The 17,151-nt window shown below is 30.3% G+C and overlaps 1 protein-coding gene across 3 annotated transcripts in view; it reads left to right on the forward strand.

The window, feature by feature from the left end:
• The window catches only part of LOC145297587 (katanin p60 ATPase-containing subunit A-like 2), a 222,265-nt gene that overhangs the window by 29,575 nt on the left and 175,539 nt on the right, over nt 1-17,151 (forward strand). For all 3 annotated transcript variants that reach the window (XR_013870276.1, XM_080143634.1, XM_080143635.1), the window contains exons 5-6: nt 5,330-5,483; nt 16,024-16,167. Coding sequence is in view for 2 of the 3 variants with exons in the window: in XM_080143634.1 (XP_079999760.1) it covers nt 5,330-5,483; nt 16,024-16,167 (298 nt within the window). In the remaining variant the exon portion in view is untranslated. The remainder of the gene's footprint in view (nt 1-5,329; nt 5,484-16,023; nt 16,168-17,151) is intronic.

The following is a 17,151-nucleotide window of genomic DNA, read 5'->3' on the forward strand; positions in this document are numbered from 1 at the left end:
TTGAAATGAATGGCTCTCGTCTTCAGGAGGCCTCAAGTTTTGACAAGCTTCTGGGCTTGACCATTACTCCTGATCTTAAATGGAACACGTATATCAAATCTGTTGCCAAGGCCGCTGGAAAAATGGTGGGATCTTTCTATCGATCCAGTAGATATCTCACTGCTGATGCTATTCTCTATCTATATAAGAGCCAGGTACGTCCAAGGATGGAATACTGTTGCCACATCTGGGCAGGAGCTGCTAGAAAGAACTTGTCCTGCCTTGATAGAGTTCAAAATAGACTTCGTAGCCTCGTAGGAGATGTCCTTTTCTCCTCCTTGCAACCTCTATCTCACAGAAGAGATGTTGCGAGTTTGTCTCTGATGTATCGTTATTTTCATGGAAAGTGTTCAACTGAGCTTCAATCTATGGTCCCCCCTCGCCAAACTTTCACAAGAAACACTCGTCTAGCTGTAAACACTATCAATAATTTCCCCCACTCTTTATCTGTGCCTAAACCTAAACGTAGATTCCATGAACAAAGCTTCTTTCTTAGAACTGCACGCCTGTGGAATTGTCTTCCGTTTTTCTGCTTTCCGGCTGACTACAATATGGTTTTGTTCAAGTCTAAAGTAAATAAGTTCTTGATGAGCCGTTCCATATAAGTTATTAAATTTACCAAATTTTCATTACTAATGATTACTATATTGACCAACTTCTACTGTACACTCTTTAACCCTTATCCTTGAGTGGCCTCTGGGCCTTGATAATGTGGTGATGCCTTTGTAAAAAAAAAAAAAAAAAAAAAACCAACAGGCCAATTCTCTCAGTACTCAATATATTTTGAAGATTCACTAAAATTCTACTCGTCTGTTGATGTTGAGAAAATCTATTTTCAAGTGGATCACTTTAAATGTGAAAATAAACTCATACCTTTTATTTAAAAGCCCCTGCATAAGCATAATCTGCCCCTCTTAAAGTTGTAACAAAATCTTTGGATGTTTGCTTTGTCAGACAAAGATCTGAAATTTGTGTCCAATCAGATAATCTTTTGTAGAAATCAATTTTTCCATCATTTAAAATGATTGCATTCTTCAAAAAATTAGGTGTGAGCATTTTTCTAGGATTTGCTATTTTCCACTAGCATGATATAAATTTAAGTAAATTTGATATGTCAGCTTGATAAGAAAATAGCTCTCACCAGCTTCAATAGTAGTCTTATGAAAAATGGCAACAGCTAAATTAACATTTTATTGATTTTCATTTGGATGCAACACTTTGAATGTTAGTTTTTGGAGCCTTGTGTTATTTATCAATTAGGGCAGTATCTTTGTTGTATAGTTTGTGTAAATCAGACCAAACTATATATTCCTCCGGAGCCAAAACAGGAGTATTTGAGATCTCAAATATAAAAACAGGAAATACCGTAAACTGGATTGACACTGGCCACCATGGGTGACTTGGATCCTTTAAAATAAATATAAATAAAAATAATAATGAGTAAGTTATATATGATCTCTGAATTTTAAATATAATTTCCAGGTCCTATACGATTTCATAATTTTACAGACGCGTAGTGACGCAGTAGCAAATATTTGCTGCAGAGTTATTTACACATTTACTTTTTTTATTTTTTTTTATTTTAATGGCTCAAAGTCACCCTGAGTGGTTAGAGTCACCCCATCTTATGGTACAAACTTCTTTTTGTTCAATAAACTTTAAATATTTTTAACACATGAACAGAATCAAAAAACAGATTATTTTTTGGAAGCATTAGGAACAGTTTTATAATGTGTTTTGTCCCACTTAAATTTATCAAGTGAAATCAGTAAAAATATTAAAGGCATTCGCATTGAATTCAAGTAAAATAAGTAAAAATAATAAAGGCATTCACATTGAATTCAAGTGAACTCAGTAAAAATAATAAAGGCATTCACATTGAATTCAAGTGAACTCAGTAAAAATAATAAAGGCATTCACATTGAATTCAAGTGAAATCAGTAAAAATAATAAAGGCATTCACATTGAATTAAAGTGAAATAAGTAAATATATTAAAGGCATTCACATTGGTCGAATTATCTTTTTGTTTTTAGATCATTCATCATGAATACTATTATTCCTTTATAAAGCTTATCAGTCCGCACGATAAATTGTGTTCCTTTTTGAAGGTGCATTTCATCAATTAATAAACACAGTTTTTAGAAAGATTATCTTTATCCAAGAGTGATTTTACTGCTGTAATTGATTCCACAATAACTCCTTGAATTTTTTCGGATAAACAAATATATGGTTATGAAAATTTCACCAGAAGTAATTTATAAGTTTGCTTTCATGTATAGCGCAGTAGTGTAGGCATAGCGTATTAGGTCTGAAAAAAATGGAGGACAGCATTTTGGTTTATAATGTTATCTTTGTTGTAATTCATTTAAAATCAAGTATGGCTAATTTTTTTTTTTTTTATGTGGGGTGGAAAATTTTCTAGCATGCTAAATTTGTAAGTTCAGCATTATTTTCATATATATAAAACGTTGTGGTAATATAAGGTTTCCAATGCATTGGAGATGGACACGGATATTTTGGTCACTATGAATACATTGTTTTATAGATGGAATATGTATTTCAAGGTAAAAAATCTATAATATACATCTCATCTGTCTGTTTAAATGTATGTATGTATGTATGTTTGTATGTCTGGCTAAAACTTTTGACAGAAGCGACAAATTTTCACAGGATCAGTATCATTTTAAAGCTCGGCCCTTTCGACAACAATTATCGAAACGTTGGCCCAAAATATTAATTCCTTCATTCTCAACTAGGTACTTTTCTACAGGAAGGGGTCGTTTTTTTTCGCCGATATTTTCAAAAGTCATTGCTTCTTTTCAATTGTCTAGCCTTAAGTTAAACCTACGTCACTTCCAGTTTGACGATGGGTGCAACAGCTAACGTGTTACAATTTTTTTTTTCATTTTCTTTTCCTCCTCTGCGGTACGGGTGCGAGCCTGCCTGCCTATTACCACTTTTTTTTTTGCGCTCGTAATTTTCCTTTTTTTTTTTTATTTTGCTCAACCAACACCCTTTCACACACCTCCACTTTCTTTTCCGCCTTCGCGTCACGGGTTCGAACCTGCCTACCTACTACAATTTTTTTGTTGTTGTTCAACACACACCTATAAACACCCGTGCAACACATCACACCCAGGCTAGTTATTCTATAAATTAGAATATAATGCTCATGTTTTTTAAATTCAAAACCAGATTCAAAAAACATTTCGCAGTCAATTGGGTAAAATCTGTTATAGTGTCAGCTGAAAGAAAATCTTGTAATTCATTTTTTCAATTCATTGTTGCTTTGAGGGTTTCCTAAAATCTGTTTGATTTGGAAAACGAGATGATTTTATTATTTGTTTTGAATGTATTGTTGCTATTGGTTGTAAATTCCAATTTAATTTTTTTTTTTTTACTTTCAAAATATATTTATCTTCAAAAATTTTTTATGCAAAGCACTGAATTTTCTGTAGGGGACCAATTATTTCGATTCACAAATTTTATCTATTTTTCAATAAGATTGGATTTTCCTGAAAGAAAAGAAAATGTAGAGACTTTTTCACTCTCTGTATCATATCCACTAGAACAGCCAAATACCACACATTTGTTAACCATTTTTTGTTTTACAAAAAAAATTACAAAAAAACTGTAATATTCAATAAACACAATAACAAATATATATGTGGAGTTTCAAAAACGAAAACATGCAATTAAAAATGATTCAAAGGAGATCACTTTTGATTGCTGATTTTTTATTTTGTTAATTTTTAAAACAAAACTAAACATGCACTTTAGTTTTGAAAATATGTTTAGAAATTAAAATATGTTCTCATAAATTTTCTTGAAATTTATAAATTATCAATTTACATTCAAAAAACATGTTTCTTAAAGTTACATCTGTTTTTATTTTTTTTTAATTACCAACAGTTAATCTGTTGATTGTTTTTAGTTTCAATTTCACTCATTTATTTATGAGTGAGTCTTGTCTCCGTGGGACTCTATTATTTATGGTGATTTATATGTGGCATTGCTTGAGGTAATTTTTGAGTTGTTTCAAGTCTTTCTTGATCTCCCTTTTCGTTGCTTACCATTAGGTGTGTGTACATTTGTTCATCCAACCAGAACGTCTATACTATTATATGCAGTTGCAACGCTGACTCCAGTCTGGGCACCTTCAACTTCAATATCAGGGAGTCAGAACTAACTCTGTCATCAAATTGCATACCACAAATCCACAATCCATGCATCTTTAGAAAAAGTGAACTAGTGACAGTCCAGCATTTTCAAGTGTAACATCACACTACAGACATAGCAGTTGAATTGCTGGGTTCTGCTATAACAAGTCGTATACAAGACAGACACAAGATGATGCATGTTTTAATATATTGGTTTATTTCTCTCTCAGGGATCTTGTCTTCTGCAGCATGGAGTGAAATCGGCGATCTCAGACTTGTGGCGTTTCTCTGCATCCATTTAGAGACCGTCGCTCCCTTATGGGGAGATCTGTTTAACTCATCTTTCTTCCTTAGTGTCTCAAAACCAACTCACTAAACTTAACTCAGCTTATTCAAACTGGAACCCCTGACACGTCACTTCCAGTCCCCATTTGCATACTTTCCGGTGCAACTTGATCGATCACCCCAGTTTAATAATACTTGTTACAAAATTACCCTTTGATCTTTTCTGCACCTACATGCTCGCTCAACTTTTGTTTCCAATGATTCAATCTGTTATTTGCTCTGCCAGATAGACAATTAGATAGATAGATAGATGGATAGATAGTTAGATAAACAGACACTTATTTCTACCTGGCGTTGCCCAGCGTTTACCTAACACTTGAATAAGATCAGGATGTTATATTATCTGAAATATTGTGAGAATAACATTCAAGATGAGAACAGTCTGAATAATCTGAATGACATGCATAGCAAAATCAGTTCACAACTTCCAGCTTCTGCAGACTATCTTCAGAGAGCTCGATATAGAGTCTGTCTTTAATTGAATTATCAGTATCAGTATAATATCCATGGTGATAGTTTTCAATAGCGATTAAATCTTCCTTACAGAAAACTGCAACTCTTGTAAACTAAAAAGATAACCGTTAAAATAACTCTGAACTTTCCCGGTCACTTAATAGTTTCCAATAGTGAATGCTATGAATACAATTAGCTTCCCATATGCTTCAATTTCACATATTTGATTTTGAGGAACTTTTTTAAGTTATAGTTTTTTAGACGGGTAACAATATGGTTCTGCAGAGCTCTTGAAACAAAATCTGCTTTTCAACATTTTCACTTCTTTCAGCAATACTTCTTGCCGATCAGCTGGGGCTCTACCCCGGATCTCAAGCAATTCCAGACCTTGCAGTTCACCACTACCTCCACCTTCTGCTTCAAATTCAAAGTCAGTTGCCTCCAAACAGAAACCGCCAACACCTGCTCACAGAAAAACCAATTCTGTAAGTTTGAATCACTTGTGTTCGGATGCTTGTGAAATGCTTGTTATAATTAGCAATAATATACATACTTTGGTCTTTCAGTGGAAGGATAGTATTATATCGACAGAACAAATGCTAAACTATCCATCCCCTAAATTGAGCATTGAAAGATAGCACATACGCAACATCTCTTCTGTGAGAAGATGCTTATTAAATCAAAACAGAAAAGGGCACTCTCAATCTTAGGGTGTATTTGACTTTGTACAGGTGGAGGATTACGTTGAGAGAAAGATACTTTCTGGAGCATTAGAACGATTCCACCACATTTTCAAGTGATTTTTGGCAACGGATCTGGTGTAGCTCTTCCATTTTTAGTCAGAGGTAAAGGTCATTTTTAGTCAGAGGTAAAGGTCAGTCCCAGAAGTTTTCGTCCAGTAAAAATAGCTGCTAATCAGTTTAAATTGAAAAGAATTGCTACTTGGAAGTCACAAGTCAACTAAATGTTTATCTTCTATGCATGCATATATATACATTTATACCTTTAACAACATTACTTTTTAAAGTTTTTATATGCCTATGGACTTAGCTGAGATAGTAATGACTAATGCTGGAGAGCTATGTGTTTTGGTTTCTCTTCTAGCCGATGGCACTGAAATCATATTTTTATTTTTTATTTAATTTTTTTAAAACACTATTACTTATAAATTGGGTACAATGTAATAATCAATAGAGAATTGGCTCTAGAATGATGATTAGGAAATTTATATAAATGAAAAAATCATATTCAAGCGCATTTTACGACCAGGCAATGCAGGGTGGCCTGTCCGTTGAAAATATAAAAGGTGTAAAAAGGAAAGATATCTTTTAACAGTTGGTGAATAGAGTTATTTCCCTTTGACTAAGACGACTTATAGCATATTTCAATAATTGCCATTTTTGTTTCCGATATCATTCCAAAGATATTAATGGATTAATCAAGTATACACACACAGACACACAGACAGACAGACAAAAAAACACAAACACGTGTGTGTGTGTGTGTGTGTGTGTGTGTATATTTATATGTGTGTGTGTGTATGTGCATGTGCATATATGCATGTGTGTATATCTATATATATGTATATATATGCTCATGTGTTTATATATATCTGTGTGTATATATACATATACACTAGCATTTCAGCCCGGTGTTGCCCGGGTGTTTGGAGGTGTATGCTGAGCAAAAAAAAAAAGAGTAAATTTTTTTTTTAATTTGACCTCTATTATGACCCCTTAAAATTGATAGTTTTGGGCTCAAATCACTATTAAGTTAGATCCAGGTTCAAGGAACCTATATCTAAAATTTCAAGTGTCTAGACCCAAAATTGTCGGAGGAGTTTGGTAGAGTTCTTAAAGATCAAATCGTTGAAATTTGACCCCTTAACAGCCAAATTTCTGGCTGACACCCGTCACATCGATTTTCCCAAGTCTCAGTACCCAGTATTTCAAATTTCGAGTCTATAGACTAAAAATTGACAGAGTTATTGTGTAGGGAAATGTACACAGACAGACAGACACACAGACACACAGACAGACAGACAGACACGTTCCCTTTTATAGATATATATATATATATATATGTATATATATATATATATATACATATATATTTGAGTATACATTTGCGTGCATATCTATATATCTGTATATCTTCAGAGTCAGGTGTGCTTGAAGGTAAGTCGCTGGCAGGACTGTAAAATAATCTTCGGGACAAGGACTTCCAGTGACTGAGGGAGTGGCACCCATCTGGCGACGCAATCATATGTATATATAATCATAACACACATATTTACATATAAACACGTATATATATATATATATATATATATATATATATATATGTATATGTATATATATCTGTTTGTGAGGATGTATATATATATATATATATATATATATATATATATATATTTATATTTATATGTATACACATACATATATATATATCTATGTATGTATATATTTATGCAGATATATATATATGTCTATGTATGTACGTATATATATATATATATATATATATGTATATATATTTATGCATATAAAAAATATATATTATTATTATTTATTTATGCATATATATATGTATATTTATATATATTTACGTATATATATTTATGCATGCATATATATATATATACTTATATATAGGTATATATATTTATTCATATATATATCATTCAACCACGGTAGTGGTTGAATATATGCTTAAGTCCGAAATTGAATCGAGACACATTCAACCCGCCACCACTAATTCCGTTCGCAACTAAACTTCAAACAGGATATACAGTTGGATAGAACACCTCATTAGCTATATTTTGAAAAAAAAATTTCGAAAATTGGTTCAGTAGAAAAAAAGTTACAACAAAATATGTGGGTTCACAAACAGGAGAGTAAGTACATAAGTGACTAACGCTTTTTTTTTTATTTTGCATAACTTTTTTTGTATATAAATATTTTTTACTGCGATTTTGCCAATATTACATGTTAGCGTAATGGTTAGAGTACCGGGGGTTGGTGGAAAGATTTTAAGTTCAATCCCGTGTATCGTTTTTTTTTATAATTAAAAAACCGAACTTTTTTTTTAATAACTAATTTTTTTTTTAACTCTCCTTATGATTTTATAGCACAAAATGGTGAATTTATCGATTAAAAATATTAGTGAATTCTATGATATACATATTCTTTGAATGAACTCAAATTTTTCGTTATCACATTTGATGAAAAATGTAGTCCCATTTTGGCAATGCGTCTGACCAATGATGCTTTTGAACCCGCGACCAGCACTGCGATGTCATCAGCAGAAGCCTGGGCATAAATATTCCTATTTTTAAACTCCTTTAAAAGAGGATTCAGCATACAGTTCCATAGTAAAGGTGATAAAATCCCACTTTGGGGGTTTCATTTAACTACTTCCCTTTTAACAGTTGCCCTCAGTAGTTCTACTTGAACTGTTCTGTGCCTTACCATATACTCAATCCATCGGATGAGTACTGGTGGCACATTGAGTTCTCGTAGCGACTTGAACATACTACTGAAGGGTATGTTGTCAAAAGCTCCAACGATATCTAAAAAGACACCGAGTGCCATCTTCTTTTTTGTTAGTTTATGCTCTATACAGATCACAAATTCATGAACTGCAGTCTCGGTAGAGACCCTGGCTCGGAACTACTGTAATTGCATGATAAATATTGCATAAATGTGTGTTTGAGAGCTAATTTTTTTTGACAATCATTAATAAATATTATAAATTTATATATTAATACAATAGCAATGTCTGGAAAAATCATGGATTATATGGAAAAATGCGCGCATGAAAAGTAATGTTCTTAAGATTTTATTAAACCTGGAAAAGTAAAGGACAAGAAATTCAACCTGGAAAAGTAAAGAACAAGATATTCTAGTAAAGTAAAAAATAAGAATTTTTTAGACTTAAAATATTGCAGCTAAAAATAAAATTTGAATATTGATAAATATTTTATTTATTATTTGCATATGTTGTTGTTTATTGTTGAGTTAGAAAGAATTAAATGATCCTAATTATGTTATAATAAAATTATTAATTCCATATACTAACTAACTAATGAATTAATTTTATTCAAACAATTTTCACTACATAAATATATGCGAATAATAGGGGGGAAATAAGTTCAATCCAGCGACTGACACCCTTTCTAACTCAACAATAAACAACAACATATGCAAATAATAAATAAAATATTTATCAATATTCAAATTTTATTTTTAGCTGCAATATTTTGAGTCTAAAAAATTCTTATTTTTTACTTTACTAGAATATCTTGTTCTTTACTTTTCCAGGTTGAATTTCTTGTCCTTTACTTTTCCAGGTTTAATAAAATCTTAAGAATATTACTTTTCATGCGCGCATTTTTCCATATAATATATATGTATGTACGTATATATATTTATGCATGCATATATATAAATACATACCCGTATATATATATTATGCATATATATATACACATATATATTATTGCATATATATATATGTATGTATGTACGTATATATATTATTGCATATATATATATGTATGTATGTACGTATATATATTATTGCATATATATATATGTATGTATGTACGTATATATATTATTGCATATATATATATGTATGTATGTACATATATATATTTATGCATATATATATATATATATGTATGCATGTACGTATATATATTTATGCATATATATATATATATGTATGTACGTATATATATTTATGCATATATATATATATGTATGTACGTATATATATTTATGCATATATATATGTATGTACGTATATGTATTTATGCATATATATATATGTACGTATATATATATATATGCATATATATATATGTACGTATATATATATATATGTGCATATATATATATGTACGTATATATATATATATATGCATATATATATATTTATGTACCTATATATATTTATGTATATATGTGTATGTACCTATATATATTTATGTATATATATATATATATATATTTATGTATATATATATATATATATTTATGTATATATATATATATTTATGTATATATATATATATATTTATGTATATATATATATATATTTATGTATATATATATATATTTATGTATATATATATGTGTATGTACCTATATATATTTATGTATATATATATATATATTTATGTATATATATATATATATTTATGTATATATATATATATTTATGTATATATATATATATATTTATGTATATATATATATATATTTATGTATATATATATATATATTTATGTATATATATATATATTTATGTATATATATATATATTTATGTATATATATATATTTATGTATATATATTTATGCATATATATATATGTATGTACGTGTATATATTTATGCATATATAATATATATATTTATGTATATATATATATATGCATATATATATATATATATATATGTATGTACGTGTATATATTTATGCATATATAATATATATATTTATGTATATATATATATATGCATATATATATATATATATATATGTATGTACGTGTATATATTTATGCATATATATATATGTATGTACGTGTATATATTTATGCATATATAATATATATATGTATGTACATATATATATTTATTCATATGTATAAGTATATATATTTATACATATATATATGTGTACGTATATATATTTGTGCATATATATATGTATGTACGTATATATATTTATGCATATATATATACGTATATATATTTATGCATATATATATATATGTACGTATATATATTTATCCATATATATATGTATGTACGTATATATATTTATCCATATATGTATGTATGTATATATATTTATGCATATATGTATGTACGTATATATATTTATGCATATATATGTGTATGTATGTATATATTTATGCATATATATATATGTATGTATGTATATATATTTATGCATTTATATCTATCTATGTATATATATTTATGCATATATATATATATATGTATGTATGTATATATATTTATGCATATATATATATATGTATATTTATGCATATATGTATGTACGTATATATATTTATGCATATATATACATATGTATGTACGTATATATATTTATGCATATGATGATTGATTGCAACGTCTTTTCAGACGAGTGCCACTCCCTCAGACACTTAAAGTTCATGAGCCCGAAAAATGACATATAGTCCTGCCACGAATTCACATCCTCAAGCAGACATGACACTAAAAACGGTCATTGTTATACATACATATATATACACGCACACACACATATACATGCGTACATACACAATACACAATATGCACACATACATATACATACACACACATGCAAATATAAACAAGACGGTCATTGGTATACATACATATAAATGTATACATGCATGCATACATACATACATACATGTCTATAAGTATACGCTCATATATACCCATATACATACACAATGCATAATATACAAACACACATATACGTACCCACATTCATACATACACATATACATACATATACATCCACATATACAAATACATACACATATATACTTATACATACACTTACCTACATATACATACACATCCATATATATGCATTAATACACATACACACATACATGCACACATACAAATACATATACATACACACCTGCATACATGCACATACATGCATATACACACATACATGCATACAAACATTTATAAATGTATATATGTACACACACAAACATATACACACATAGACACATATACATACATATACACATAGATATAAATACATATAAACTCACATGTACATATATAAATATACACATACATACATATATAAATATACATACACATATACATACATAGATACATATAATGATGGCAGAATAATTGTTACATGCATCCAGCATTACAGGCGTACACACGTCACAGCTTTTTTATGGCCACAGGTTTTTTTTTCTTTTTTTTATAATAGACAAATACCTGAGGAAGTATCTATACAAAGATGGTGTTACAGAGTTTTAGCTTTGTACGACAGCTAAATCTCTCTCTCGGTTCAAAATGTTGACATCAAGCAACAAGCAAGAGCAAGATAGCCATCAACAAGTCAAACTAAAAATAAAAAGTTTGGTTGAGACAAACACTTTTGGAATAGTAACTGAGGATGATATAAACAAATTCACACATTTTTTCACAAATAAACTCAGCGATGGATAGTCAAAATGTAAACAGTCCACCGACATATATTAAAGACGCTTATTTTTTTTTTTTTTTTTAAATAAAAAGTTTGGTTGAGACAAACACTTTTGGAATAGTAACTGACGATGATATAAACAAATTCACACATTTTTTTCACAAATAAACTCAGCGACGGATAGTCAAAATGTAGACAGTCCACCGACATTTTTTTTTATTTATGTATATATATATATATATATGTATGTACGTATATATATTTATGCATATATATATGTATGTAAGTATATATATATTTATGCATATATATCTATGTATATACGTATATATATTTATGCACATATATATATGTATGTAAGTATATATATTTATGCATATATATCTATGTATGTACGTATATATATTTATGCATATATATCTATGTATGTACGTATATATATTTATGCATATATATCTATGTATGTACGTATATATATTTATGCATATATATCTATGTATGTACGTATATATATTTATGCATATATATATATATCTATGTATGTACGTATATATATTTATGCATATATATATATATATATCTATGTATGTACGTATATATGTTTATGCATATATATATCTATGTATGTACGTATATATGTTTATGCATATATATATATATCTATGTATGTACGCATTTATATTTATGCATATATATATATATCTGTATGTACGTATATATAATATTTATGCATATATATATATGTATGTACGCATTTATATTTATGCATATATATATATATATCTATATATGTACGTATATATATTTATGCATATATATATATATATGTATGTTCGTATATATATTATGCATATTATATATATATATATATATATATATATATATATATATAACTAAAAAGGAACAAACCGTATTATGTGTTCATCAATGTTTCGTCTTTATTTCGAGACTTCTTCTGGATCCATCGAAATAAAGACGAAACATTGATGAACACATAATACGGTTTGTTCCTTTTTATTTCTCTATTTGGTCGGAATACTATTTTCATTATTTTCATCATATATATATATATATATACACACACACACACACACACACACACACACACGTGAGATGCTTTCCAACTACTTCTGGAAGGCCCCATGGAAGTCCTATTGTGTGAGTGTGTCAATGACCCTTGTCACAGTTTCTTTCATTTTCTCAATTCTAACAACAGCATCTAAGATTTTCCTTGAACTTTGGGAATAACCAAAAGTCATAGGGAGTAAGACTGGACTATAGGGGGATGTGGAACTGTCTTTATGACCATCTTGGTCAAATAGTCTGTGACAAAGATGGAGTTGTGGACTGGTGCATTGTCCTGGTGGAAATGCTACTGACCCAATTTGAAGAGTGCTGGCCTCTTCCGATGGAATCTCTTCATGAACTCTTTTAAAACCTAAACAAAGTATTCCTTGTTGACTGTCTGTCCAGTGGAAACCAAGTGCATGTATATCATGTCTGTACTGTCAAAAAAAGGGGTCATCATAAGTTTCTGGGTGGATTTGCTCTTTCAGGCCTTCTTGGGTCGGGGAGAGCCAACATGCTCCTACTGAGAAATCTGTCTCTTGGTCATAGCAGTAGATCCAGCTTTGGTTGCAAATCACGAGAGCATCAAGAACTTTGGGTTCTGAATTGATCAGCTAGACCATCTCCCTGCTCTCATTGCAACGTCTTTCTTTCCAATCTTCTCTGAGCACCCTTGGGACAAACTTTGTGCAAATTTTCCTCATCATCAGTTCCTCATGAATAATTATGTGTACAGTTCCCACACTGACATCAAACTGTGCACGTAACGTCTCACAAGACACACAATGGTCCTTATCCATGAAATTCTTTATTTGGCCAATCAACTCTGATGTTCCAACTTCCTTACTCGTCTCACACCTTTCATCATTCCTCACAGACTCCTTGATTTCCTTGAATCTCTTATGCCACTAAAAAACTGATGCTTGACTCATGCAGGATGGTCAAAAAGCAGTCTGAAGCATTCCATATGTTTCTGCAGTTTTTCTAAGTTTAAAACATAATTTTATTGCATATTGCTCTTATAAAGTGTCCTCCTCACATCCAGATTTTATTTTTGAAATTCACCAGCTGTGACAATCAGGCTTTAGTAGGATGTATTCTCATTCCTGCTGCAGTTGTTCATTTGAAGCAGAAATCATAAAAATTGGTCAGTCATCTCATAAGAAGTATAGAAATAACATACTTAATTTTCAAGGGTATAGACCAATTTAAAGTGTCTGTACAAAAAAAAGATGTGGAAACTTATTGAACCAACCTTGTATCTATTTAACTGATGGAAATCTTTTCAAGCCCTGAAACAAACAAGTCCAGGTTAAAGTAAAAACCCAGTATAAACTTAGAAAATATTACAAGGCCTGCTCAACAAAATAAGTTTTCTTAAGAATTCTCGAACTGTCATCACTTTCAGCGGAACTCTAAAATGTCTGCTCAACACTCTCCTTGGTGTCTTTGCCCAGAGGAGACTGAAAGGACTCAATGATTTGTATACCAGTATTCATTAATATGCATACATCTATACATGCACTAACAAGGACAAGATATACACAGATACACAATGCCAAACTGCTTAATACTCACATATATATATTACTTATACACACATAATCACACTGAACATATTGACCTACACAATTTGAAACCTTGTGACTTCTAATCCAACTTTTTTTATTGAACACATGTTTGTATAAATGACTAAACTTAACCTTTATATTCTTATCTTTTGTATAAAAATGTTTTGTTATAAAACTTTGTTTGCTCTCAATTTTATAATTTACAAAACTTGTGTTTAACTTTTGGGTAGTAAGTGATGCCTGGCATCTCTTTTATTCTCTTAATGTTTGATTTATTCCCATTTTAATATTCATGCAGGTCTGTATATATCCTTTGCAAAAACATGACTTTATGCCCAAAATTATATAAAATGTTGGTTTATATTTTTCGCAATACTTAAAGATGATATAGTCGTCTAAGATGACCCTTTCTAGGCCGGTGACTATGCCGCAAGTTGATATGTTGGAGAAAGCTAAAGTTGATTCACGCTCTCCCTTATAAGTATAGTTTAACGCAAGATTCATGCTTTTTTTGTAAGGAGTAGAATTTATTTACCTCCGTTTCATGATTGAAGGGGCAACCTGTGTATCTATCTATCGAAAGTAGACTAAAAAAATGTTCTTCTAAAACCTAGTATATGTTACCTATTCTTTTCCTTTTGTATTGTCATCTGAAAACATTCTTGCCAGTGTTAATACTAGCGTTAATGAATGTCATGTTTTTGTATTTTTGTTGAAAAAGAAAATATATTTTTTCCAGTTAACAAATTTCATTAACTGAAACATTAACCCCCACCCAAAGTATTGAATGATAATAAAGTCTGCAGTGGCAATACGAAAGAAAATAACATCCAAAAAGAAAAAATTCAGGTAATTACAAAAAATATAACATAAATAAACATAAAAAAATACAAACAATAGCAATGCTACATATATGCATGCTGTGTTAATAAATCGAGCTGTCATCACTGAAATATACTTTTTACCATTTTGATCCATCTCTGACGATGTCTTGAACGATTACAAACGTATACCATTGGATACATATATGTATTTATTATATTTAGTTTCCATTTTTTTTTTTAATATACCAACTAATTACAACAAATCATTATGACCAAACGGGTCAGTTGTTCTCTCAATTTTTACAAAACTAATTGCTGTTTTTATTTATTTATTTTTTTGTTTTTCTCCAGTTAAATTCCATTTCTACAAACCCACATCCAACAGAAAACGAGTTCTCTCCTTTCTTGCAAGCAACGTCACTTTTCCGCAAAGGAAATCAGGGAGAAGCAGAAACTAATTCCAAAAAACAGAAATTGCCCTTTACAGGAGGACAGGTAGGCTTTAATTCTTATTAAAATCATTTACCAAATCTATCTATCTAGGCAAATCTATCAGATGGAAATTATATATTAGTTACTTTATCAGCATATGCAGTTTAACATCTGTTTTGCATGCTGGCATGTGTTGGACGGCTTTCACTGTTGCCAAGATCATTGGAAAAATGGTTAGATCACTCTATTGCTCCAGAAGGTATCTCACTGCCGATGCAATCTTCTATCTGTATAAGAGCCAGGTACACCCTAAAATGGAGTACTGTTGCCACATCTGGTCAGGAGCTGCTTGGTGCGCTCTATCCAGTCTTAATAGAATTCAAAACTGGCTTCAAAACTTAGTAGGTGATGCCCTTTTCTTTTTCCTGCAACCTCTTTCCCACAGAATAGACATTGCGAGCCTGTTTCTGCTCTATCATTATTTTTATCGCAAGTGCTCAACTAAACTCCAATCTATGGTCTCCCTTTTTCCAAACTTTCACAACAAAAAACTCGACTAACTACAACCACTATATACAATTTCCCTCGCTCTCTAACTGTGCCTAAATCTAAACGCAGATTCCATGAACAAAGCTTCTTTCTCAGAACTGTCCACCTGTGGAACACTGTTCTGCTGGTCTGCTTCCCTGTTAAATACAACATGGTAGCTTTCAAATCCAATGTAAACAAGGTCTTGCTGAATCGTCCCTATAAATAATCAAATTTTACCCAATTGACATCATTAACGATTATTGCACTACTACCTTACATTCATTAACTCGTATCTTCGAGTGGCCTATGGGCATTGATAAGTGTTGACTCTTAAGAAAAAAAAAGAAATTGACTTCCAAACTAGCATATCTCTGGCCAAAACTTTATTTATACCACTTTATTTCAAATCCATTCTTATTAGTTTTTTTTTTTTTTTTTTTTTTTACACAGTGATCACCACTTATCAAGGCCCGGAAGCCACTCAGGGATAAGGGTTTATCTCATATTTGCTTTGGC

The sequence above is a fragment of the Euprymna scolopes genome, chromosome 18, assembly GCF_053919585.1.
Source record: "Euprymna scolopes isolate OS-2025 chromosome 18, ASM5391958v1, whole genome shotgun sequence".
In the NCBI taxonomy this organism is placed as follows: domain Eukaryota; kingdom Metazoa; phylum Mollusca; class Cephalopoda; order Sepiida; family Sepiolidae; genus Euprymna; species Euprymna scolopes.